The following is an 11,176-nucleotide window of genomic DNA, read 5'->3' as shown; positions in this document are numbered from 1 at the left end:
GAAAGTTCGGTTGCGTGAAGAGCGCTTATGGATGTAGTAAAAATATAAAAACAAGTCAAGAGCATTTTTCTGGTCACCAGGTTATGTACCCCACCCCTGCATCAGTACTCCAGTACATATTTCCACGGGGCCAGAGGGAGCCCAGTATCCCCAGAGAGACCGCAGACCTGCTCTCGACACGGACACTCCTTTCCTGGTTCACGTCCAAGTTCTCCGGAACTAGCGGCTGCAAAGCGAAGTGCAAAACCAAACCAAGTGCTTACGTCCGCGGAGGAAGAGCGCAGCATTGACGTGACCCTCCGGCTTACCCATAGCACACTCAGAGAACGACTGGCAGCCGAGCATGGCTTCTGAACTCTACGACAAAAAAGAAACCTTAACTCTCCGAAAGAAGTACATCGCGTAAGTATTCAATCAAATGTGCTGTCGCTGCGATTTAAAATCGACCAGGGGGAAGAATGTCCGTTTTACTAAACTCGCGCCTTGTCAGCATTAAACAAATTACACAGCTCTGCTTGAATCCTACCTTCTGGGTTGAAGTATCTGAACCCCGGACGAATGCCCCATTCTCCTCAACAGCTTATGCCCGAAACGTCGATTCTCCTGTTCCCTGGATGCTGCCTGACCTGCTGCGCTTTTCCAGCAACACATTTTCAGCTCTGATCTCCAGCATCTGCAGACCTCACTTTCTCCTCCTCAATGTGAACCCATGGAAGGCCCTGCTGTAGAATTCATGGGAAATTAGTATCAAGTGCATGGAAACAACCACATAAATTAAAAATCCTGCACTTTGGACAGTTCATTTTATTTTCAGATCTTCTTGCACATAGGTTTATTCTTTTTGTTTGTATTTTTACTCATTAAGACAGCATTGTGTTACAAATGCTTCAAGTTTTGTTTTAATGGAAATGTATAATACAGTAAAATTACCATTAGGCAATATTGAAAGAATAAAAGTTTCAAAAATCCTTAAATGATTTAGTTACATTGTCATCTGTTCATTTTATTTTCAGATCTTCTTGCAGGCTCTTTTTTCCAGATGACCCTGTCAAGATTGTCAGAGCTCAGGGGCAATATATGTTTGACGAAAAGGACAGAAAATATTTGGACTGTATTAACAATGTTGCTCATGGTAAGATTATTTTAAACAGATGACAAAGCTTACATAATATTAGGGAAGCTCTTTGTAACTTTTAAACCTCTTACAATTCTTTTTTGATATAATCCTGGCTACTTTGCTTTTTTTTGCCTCTTGTATCAACTTTTTATCATCAGTTGCTGGAATGTCAAACATTCTTATTCTTCAAATTTGCCACTATTCCTTGCAACATTATAAACCTCCTCTTTTAATAAAATGTTATCCTTAAGTCCTGGATGAATCTACTTTGTTAAATTTTATTTTATTTTTAAGTAGAATTTATTATTGCTGAACATTTTGAATTAGATTAGATTCCCTACAGTATGGAACAGGCCCTTCGGCCCAACAAGTCTACACCGACCCTCTGAAGAGTAACCCACCCAGACCCATTGCCCAACCCTATATCTACCCTTGACTATTGCACCTATCACTATGGGCAATTTAGCATGGCCAATTCACCTGCCCTGCACATCTTTGGATTGTGGGAGGAAACCGGAGCACCCAGAGGAAACCCACGCAGAAACGGGGAGAACATGCAAACTCCACGCAGACAGTTGGCCGAGGTGGGACTCGAACCCGGGTCCCTGGCATTGTGAGGCAGCAGTGCTAACTGAGCCACCATGCCACCCTTCTTTAAACTGGCTTTATTTAAAGTCATGTCACTTTCAAACACTCAGTTGTATTATGACTGTATTTCCCAGCGCATCTTTTGCATGAGATTACTAATTAATAATGTCTCATTACACAATACTACATCTAAAATAGCTTTAGCCCTAGTAGGCTCTGAAACAACTCCACAAACGCCGGTGTCCTGTCACCAAGTCACCCTTTATTTAAACATGCATAGTACATGACATTGTCCTAGCTAGATGGGAGCTCCTAGACTGAACAGAATCCCTGACATGCCTGTTTATATCTATCAGCCAGAACTCCTTGATTTGACCAGATTTATTGCCCTAATCAGGCATCTCTAATCATGGCATCCCCCCACCCCCCAAGGTCCTGGGACATGGGCCCATTTTTTTTTCCCTTAGCTTCTCCTGAGACGTTTTCACACCAGATCTGATTCCTCTGACACTGCCACTCAGACACTGGCAGCTTGTACCAGATTATAGCTTGCCTCTTGTACCCAGAGCATCTTGGCCAAAACTCATCTTCCACAGGCAATTATGCCATTTATGTTGTGATATCTGCTGTGTCCATCTCATCCTCAGAGGTTTTTTAGACACTAGGTGGAGGGGGAGAATCCACGGGTTCTGACCGCCTTGCCAAATGTTCTGAGGGACTGAGTATGTTTTGCTCTCGCCCCGATTGCTCGGCTGCAACTTTCATGTGGTCCACATTCTTGTTCAGGAATGCCACATGTACCCAAACTTTGAATGTCATGAAACCTTATCTTGAGTCAACCATGCCTTTTAACCATGCAGAGCCATTCCCGTGGTTCCTACACCAGACTTCGTCCCCTGAAGTAAGCTGCCTCTCTTGCTTAGAAGAGTTTCGTGTCCAGTATTGGCATTCCTGATGCTGTTTCACACACCCCCCAACCCCCCAACACCACCACCACCACCAGCTCCAGGAAGGTCAGATTTAACCTGATGCAGAGTGCTCTCCCCATTAGCAACTCTGCTGGAGCTGTCTGTTTTGTAGTGTGAGATGTGGTCCTATAATCAATCAGGAACCAGAACACTTTGGAATTGAGTGAATCTGTAGACTGTTTCTTTAAGCCTGCCTTCAAAGTTTGGACAGCTCTTTCTGCTAGATCATTGGATAATGGTTTGAGTGGGGTTGTCCTTGTATGCCGAATGCCATTTGAGTATAGGAAATACTCAAACTCCAGGCTGGTAAATGATGCCCCATTGTCTGTGACCAACACCTCTGGGAATCCATGTGTTGTAAAAGATGCTCACAACTTTTCAATCGTCATCCCATGTTTGATGAATGAACTCTTTGTACGTTCAACCACTTTGAATGGACATCCACAGTGACTAAAAACATAGAGATCATGAAAGGACCAGCATAGTCAACTTGTAACCGAGTCCAGGGTTTACCTGACCATTCAGACAAGTGTGGGGGAGCTGCTCGCTGTAATGTTTGTCGTTGTTGGCACTTTGAGCACTACTCCACCAACATGGCTATGTTGGCATCCAATCCTGACTACCAGACATAATTTCTCGCCAACCTCTGCATTTTGGAAACTCCTAGATGACCTGGTAGCGAGCTTTGCTCGGGACAATCACTCTTGCTCCCCATAATAAAAACGTCCTCTGTGGTTGTCTGGTCTTGCTGGGTCCAGAAAGTTTTCAATCTGGTTGACTCTATGCATCCGTATTTGTCACATCACCTCCCGGACGGTGTTCCAATTTGGAATTGTATACACCAGTGAATTCGACCTGAAGTTACTGGTAACACGGCCCTGTCCTCTTTAAGTAACCCAAGCAGTGGTTTGTGTTCTGTTACTATTCCAATTTACATCTGTAAAAGATTTTGGTGGAGGTTTCTCACACAAAAGATACCGCCAAATCTTCATTCTCTATCAGGGCATATTTTCATTCAGCATACAGCATCAGACGTTCCTCTCCACAGTTCCACTTTGACCCAAAACTACTCAATATCGTGGAGGGAGGCATTGCATGTCAGTACCACATCTCACTTGGGATCATAGTGTGCCAACACCTTAGACAATGATAACTGCATTTTCATTTGCCTGAAGGCTATATCTTGTCTACAAAATCATTTCCAGAGGCTGACTCTTTTTCAATAGCAAATGTAAGGGTGCCAGAATGGAGGCCAGGTTACATATATAGGAAACCCCAAAAGGCAGTATCGTATAGTACAAAGCTTTATGTGTATTAATTGCAGCATACTACTGGGAATCCTCATCTAATCACAAGGCACGCACAGCTCATGTCCAGCTTCATGAAGGACAGCGGCCCCCCACCCCGCCCCGGCCAGTTTTGGGCGGCACGGTGGCACAGTGGTTAGCACTGCTGCCTCACAGTGCCTGAGACCCGGGTTCAATTCCCGCCTCAGGCGACTGACTGTGTGGAGTTTGCACGTTCTCCCCGTGTCTGTGTGGGTTTCCTCCGGGTGCTCCGGTTTCCTCCCACAGTCCAAAAGATGTGCAGGGTCAGGTGAATTGGCCATGCTAAATTGCCCGTAGTGTTAGGTAAGGGGTAAATGTAGGGGTATGGGTGGGTTTCGCTTCGGCGGGTCGGTGTGGACTTGTTGGGCTGAAGGGCCTGTTTCCACACTGTAATCTAATCTAATCTAATCTAATCCCTCCATGTGAGGGATTGGGTATTTATCCGGCTGTGAAAAGCAGTTTACTGTTTGCTTCAAATCCCCAAAAAGGCAAACTGAACCATTGGGCTTCACATTAGGTACAACCGGTGCAGCCTATACTGCAAACTGTCTGATGATTCCTTCACTTTCCAGCTTTCTGATTTCTGCCTCTATTTTTGCCCAAAATGCAAATGGCACTGGATGGGCCTTGCAGCATCATGGAACTGCTTCTTGGTCAATATGCTAGATGGCCTCGACCCCTTTTGATAGTAGACCTCCCCGAAAACCTTTGAGTATTTCATTCGGACTTCACTTAGACAGCCATTTTTGATCGAAATGTTGAGCTACTCAAGTTGAATCTTTCTCAACCAATTGTGCCCCATCAAGCCTGGGCTCAAGCCTTTTACTACAGTTAGTGGTAACTGAACCAGCTGCCTCTCATAAGAGACCAGAACCAAAGTTGTACCCTTAAGCTGTAAAGGTTCCCCTGTGTAAGTTCTCAGTCTGGCTGAGGTCTTATGCAGACTTTAGGATTCGAGGCCAGAGCAACTTTTGATAAAGACTGGTTCTGCAATCATTGATACAGCCGTGCTAGTATCGACCTCTATTAGGACTTGGTGACCATTTAACCAGACATTTATTTTGGTTCTGATTTGGATAATGCTAAGCAATTTAACTGTTCCAAACCAGCTGTCGGTTGACTTTTCAGGGTGTCCACTCTCCTGGATACTTGCCTCAGAATTCTCTTACTCAATTTAGGTCTGGTGAGACTCTTTCATTGTCTTGAGTCTGCAAAACAGTAACAACTACAATGGCCTGGCAGGCCAGATCCTCGAGAAATATTGTCTGTTTGGCTGAGCTTTGTCTTTGTTTTGGGGCTTTGCTGGGATCTAGGATCACTCTGTTCAGGATATGTGCTGAATGAGGCAATGCAATTGCCTTCACTCAAATGGTGCTCCCCACTCTCATTTAACAAGCTCATTCCATTTCCATCAGCATACCCTCTAACTCATAAGCTCTGCTTGCTGCATTTTCCAATGATAAAGCCAATCGTCGCACTTATTTTGAAGTCCAGTTGGGTTCAGCTAGTAGGCGTTTTTGTATGGTCACATCATTAATTCCACATACCAAATAGTGTCTCTGCATCTCACTTAGGATTAAACCAAAATCACACGCTTTTGCTAGTCGTATTAACTTGATTAAAAATCCCAGTACAAATTCCCCTCATTCTCAAACTGTTGAGTGAAACTGATGGCATCTCGGAATTGGAAGAGGTTTGGGTCTGTAATATTCCTTAGCTAAATCCGTCAACTCTTGAAAGGTTTTAGAATCTGGTGCCTTGGGGAAAGTTAGGCTCCTGATAACCAAAATAAGCTACAGGTTCACACGTCGTCAGGAGAATTACTTGTTGCTCTTCATTTGTCTCAGTGTCATTTGCCTGGAAAATATAGCACATTCTTGGCCAACTCTTCCAGTGGCAGAATCAAAGGAGCCAAATAACAGCACGATTTGAGTAATGCGTACTCCAATGTAAAGAGGATTGTTGTGAGTAAATCTGTGCAGGGGTGTGTTTTTCTCTCGTCGCCACCAAAATAATTTCATGAAAGCCGGTATCCCATCACCAAGTCACCCTTGATGTACAAATGCATAGTCCATGTCACTGACCTCAGCTAGCTCAGAGCCAGTTTCTTGGGTGAGCAGAACTTCTGATGCTACTGTTCATATTTGTCAGATAGGACTCCTGATTAGACCAAGTTTACAGCCCCTCATATTCTATGAGATCCATCTGGCTGACGTCATTCCAATCACTACAGATTCCACATTGTATTGCTCCAGAAACTGGAACAAAAGCATTCATTCATGCAGTCTATCAATTTGATTCGGCAGGTTTATATGAAAATTTAAAATCAGCTACAATTATTGCTCTGCTTTTGTTACAAGCTTCAGCAATTCACTGTTAAGGCGCTATGATCTACTTGCACCAGCATTTTCTAATTCAAGCTTTTTCTAATCTCACCCATACTGGTATGACTTCCAGATCTCCTGAGCCATGATCCTTACTGACTAATGCCCTCATGTCATCCCTTAACATAGGCTACATTCCTTTTGCAGTGTTGTGAACTATTTAGTATTCAACAATCATCCCAATTTCTAAGTATTGTTAATCATGTTCAGACATGTTATGATAGACATTTGGACTAGGTGGGCTTTGAACCAGGCTTCTGATCCAGAAGTAAGGACACTACCATTGCACCACAAGAACCCACATTCCTAATTCTAACCTAATGTAGAAGGGAAGATCATTGATCAAGCAGCTGAAGATGTTTAAAGCCAATCCTGAGAAACACCAACAGTAGTGTCCACATATTCAAATAATTATTCTTCAATAGCCATAACCCTGGTTTTGGATGGCTTCAACCAGTGAACAGTTGTCCCTAATTCCCAACTACTTCAGTTTTACTAGGACTTCCTGACACTACCTTGGTGTCAAGGGCAGCCAATCTTGTCGCACCTTATTCATGTTTGGAATATGGTCGCTAGAGTTCTGGAGCCAAATAGTCACAGTGATTCAAACTCAAACTGAGCATAAATCAGCACATTATTGCTGAATAAATGGCGCTAGATGGAGCTGTTGACAATACCTTCCATTAGAGTCATTGAGATGTATAGCACGGAAACAGACCCTTGTCCAACTTGTCCATGCTGACCAGATGTCCTAAATCAATTTAGTCCCACCTGCCAACATTTTAACCATATGCCTCTAAACCCTTCCTATTAATATATATCCTTCAAGATGCCTTTTAAATGTTGTAATTGTACTAGCCTCCATAATTTCCTCTGGCAGCTCATTCCATACACGCACCACCCTCTGCATGAAAATGTTGCCCTTTTTAAATCTTCCCCCTCTCACATTAAACCTATGCGCTCTAGTTTTGGACTCTCCTAGCCTGGGGAAAAGGTCCTGATTAATCACCCTATTCACGCCCCCCATGATTTTGTAAAGCTCTATAAGGTCGCCCCTCCAGGGAACATAGCCCCAGCCACTTCAGCCTCTATTACTTTGACCTCGGAGGCTGGACTGTTGGGGCAGTAATTGAACAGATTGAATTTATCCTGATTTCTTTACAGGCTATTCTCCACTTGAAAAGGGCTTAAAAATATACTTCCCGCTCATCGGAGCTTATTGACAAAATATCTAAATTGCTATAAGTGGCTGGAAGCAGAGCACCATCTACAGATATAAATATGCATGTACAGAACTTCCATCAACTGAAGTAGAAGCAAACTTTGAGAAGATTTGTAGTTCAGGTTGAGGTTTTGGATGTAGGTTTGCTCACTGAGCTGAAAGGTTCATTTCCAGACGTTTCATTACCTTACTCGGTAACATCTTCAGTGAACTTTATGCAAAGCAATGCTGAAACTTGCTGCTTTCTATTTATAATACTGAAGTAGAACTTTGGGGTGCAGAGTGTAAAGCCTGATTAAAGTAATCTTTATTAATGCACCATAGATTAACCATATCATTGGTCCCTCTGCCACAGCACAGGCTATTTGAGCATTTTTGAACTTTTTGGAAGAAGAAATCTCTTTCAAAACAATTAACATGATTCTGATGATTTTAGGCAAGTTTAACTTTAAACTTGCTGAAACAGTAACACTTTGCAATTATCTAGCACTATCAACATATTAGAATGTCCCAAGATGATTGACAGAAGCATCATCAAACAAAAGTTGACTGAGCCACATAGGAGAGTTCAGGGGCAATTATCAAAAGCTTGATCAAAGCAGTAGATTTTAAAAAGAAATTTAAAGGAGGAAAGGAGCAGTAAACTCCTGACATTTAACACAAGGATATGGCTTTCAATCGTGAAGTAAGTAAAATCAGGGTTATTCAGGAGGCCAGGGTTGGAGGAGTGCAGATCTCTTAGATAGTTGTGTAGAGTCAGAGGGATGTAGAGCACAGAAACAGACCCTTCAGTCCAACTCGTCCATGTTAACCAGATATCCTAAATTAATCTAGTCTCATTTGCCAGCATTTGGCCCATTATTGCTCTAAACCCTTCCTGTCATATACCCATCCAGATGCCTTTTAAATGTTGTGATTGTAACAGCTTACACTACTTCCTCTGGCAGGTTAATCCATGCATGCACCACCCTCTGCATAAGAAAGTTGCCCCTCAGATCCTTTAGAGCTACAGAGAGCCAAGGCCTGGGGGATATTTAAAAGCAAAGGGGAAAATTATTTAGGGCTGGGTGTCATTAGCATACATATGGAAAGTGACACTGGTTTTCAGATTATGTAAATGAGGTACAGGAGGCACCAAGGATAAATCCTTGTGAATCACCAGAAGTAATTGTCTGAGAGTGAGAAAGGATTATCTTGCTGCTGAATCCACAGTTCCAACACATTAATTAAAGGTGGAACCTTACTCAGGTGAGTACACCTTCCTTCTCCCGACCTCCAGTCAAGCTGTACTTTGGACAGATGGATGGTGTGATCAACTATGTGAAAAGTTGCAGATGGGTAACAAGTATGAATACAGAGACTTCACCTTTATAGCAGTCACACAGGATGCTATTTGGGATTTTGATGACAGCTGTTTTAGTACTGAGGAAAACCTGATCTGAGGGATGCACACAATGATTTGCAGGAAAAGAGATAAAAACGTGACCAAGGCTTTTAAAGAGGAAAGGCAGGTGAGAGATGAGGCAGTGTTTTACAACAAAGAAGGGGCAGGGTTTTTTGAAGATGGGTAATGATGGCAGATTTTAAGGAAAGATGAACAACACCTGAGGGGTCATTTTATAATCTCGATTAACATGGATGTTGGACTAGCATTGAGGAAGCTGGAGACAAATCTTAGAAGCAAGGTGAGCTCAGAGAGAGCATAAAATGAGATTGGAAGCACCTAGAGAAAGACGTAAATTCAGGCTGCAGCGGGGGGTATTTAGAGGTTTCTCAGCCCAGTAGGCTAATAGAAGGAAGGAATGTGGTAGAGGCAGCTAATTGGATAATTTCAATCTTCATGACAAAGAAGACATGAGCTCATCACACATGTTACTGATGGTGAGGATGGAGTAGATGGGAGAGGGATTTAAAAAGCTTGTTTTAAGAAGGCCAGCACATCAAGGAGTGTGGCTGAGCAGATGGATAGCTGCAGACATGTCATAGTGAATGATGGGTTAAGAGCTAGACAGTTGTAGTTTTGAAAGTGGAAAAGTGATACTCAGAACTCATAAAACCTGAATTCACATGATCTATCTTTTTAAAATAACATTTTATTCAATGTGATTAATTCTGAATATCTTGAAAATTAATTGTTTTTACTCAAAACATATTTGAAGAAGCATTCTGACATTTTTCGAAGGAAACTGCAACCATAGTTTATTTTCAGAGCAGATTAATTGATTTGAATTGAGTTGTTGTTTGCCTTATTGACATTTTCTTAAAGTTGTTCAGACACAGTGAACTTTAATACAGTAAAGGGACAAACAGTGTTGTGATTTCCATCAAATAGAAAAGTAATCTGCTAAAACATTTTTCTTTGCCCTAAGTTAGACCAAATTTAGAAATTTTGTTACAGAAATTTTCAATATTCTTAACATGTATTCAATGCATCACCATCCATTATAGAATATAAATTACTTGTGGAGTTTTGGGAGAGCTAAGTGGTTGAATTAATTCTCAAATTTTTTATGAAGCTTCAAACAGCCAGTGGGAACCCATTACTTATCTATCCACAAACCTATGGAATGATGTTTGACAAAGGACAAATGAAAAAACAAAGGAATAATTAAGATTGTCAAAGGAATCTAGTAATGCTTCTATTCAGAATGTTAAACTACTTGGTAAAGTCCTTTTAAAAGTCTTTCGAGAATAACGTGTTTCTAAGATTTGGTCACAGTCTCCCCAACAGATTAACTGTGGAAATGGGCCTCATACAAAATGGAATTGTTACAAAGTGACTGCCTGATTTTGTTATTCAAATTGGAGTCCTGTGCCAGTTGTAGGACAACATTGTGAAATTAGACATCAATGAAGTGGAGTGTAGTACAAGTTCTAATTAGTTCTTATGGGCATATAGTGGTTTCATGGGCTACTAAAGGTTCCTGAAAAATAGCTCAGAAGTATTTAAGGTTGCATTTCTGTTACATCTCCAGATTTTGCGAAACAACCATATGTCATATACCCCTCCTCTCACTTATCTCTCCACCCTTCAGGCTCTTTGCCTGTACTCCTGATGAAGGGCTTTTGCCTGAAACGTCGATTTTACTGCTCCTCGGTTGCTGCCTGAACTGCTGTGCTTTTCCAGCACCACTCTAATCCAGAATCTGGTTTCCAGCATCTGCAGTCATTGTTTTTACCATATGTCATCTGAACCAAAGAAACAGCAACAGAAATAAGTTTGCTCCCCTCCATTCAAGAAGATTGTGACTATCATCAGCTCCATTTTCCATCCAATCCCCACTTCCCTTGATGTTAAAAAAAATCTCCTCTGTCCTGAATAAACTCATCAAATGTGTTCAGTCATCTATGGTTTAGAGTTCCAAAGATTCAAAATTCCTGAGTGAAACTATCACTCCTCTTTTCAGTTCTAAATAGCTGACCTCTGTTCCTGAAAAATTACCTCCAGTTCTAGAGCTGCCACCTACGGGGTAATGCTATCAGCATCTACCCTGCTAAGCTTCTAAGAATTTCATAAATTTCAATAAAATAACTTCTCATTGTTTTAAATGCCAGAGTATAGAGTGTGA

The 11,176-nt window shown here is 41.9% G+C and overlaps 1 protein-coding gene across 2 annotated transcripts in view; it reads left to right on the top strand.

Annotated features, from left to right (window-relative positions):
- The first annotated feature begins 266 nt into the window (after window positions 1-266).
- Window positions 267-11,176, top strand: part of LOC122556636 (5-phosphohydroxy-L-lysine phospho-lyase) — a 47,299-nt gene continuing 36,389 nt past the window's right edge. For both annotated transcript variants that reach the window (XM_087995330.1, XM_043703577.2), the window contains exons 1-2: window positions 267-402; window positions 1,014-1,132. In XM_087995330.1, coding sequence (XP_087851456.1) covers window positions 344-402; window positions 1,014-1,132 — 178 coding nt within the window. In that variant the 5' untranslated portion in view covers window positions 267-343. The remainder of the gene's footprint in view (window positions 403-1,013; window positions 1,133-11,176) is intronic.

This window comes from Chiloscyllium plagiosum, unplaced genomic scaffold (assembly GCF_037043375.1).
Source record: "Chiloscyllium plagiosum isolate Xiang-an unplaced genomic scaffold, Cpla_swu_hap1 HiC_scaffold_16, whole genome shotgun sequence".
NCBI lineage: Eukaryota > Metazoa > Chordata > Chondrichthyes > Orectolobiformes > Hemiscylliidae > Chiloscyllium > Chiloscyllium plagiosum.
Note: the sequence above shows the minus strand (reverse complement) of the source record. Positions and strands in the feature narration are given on the sequence as shown.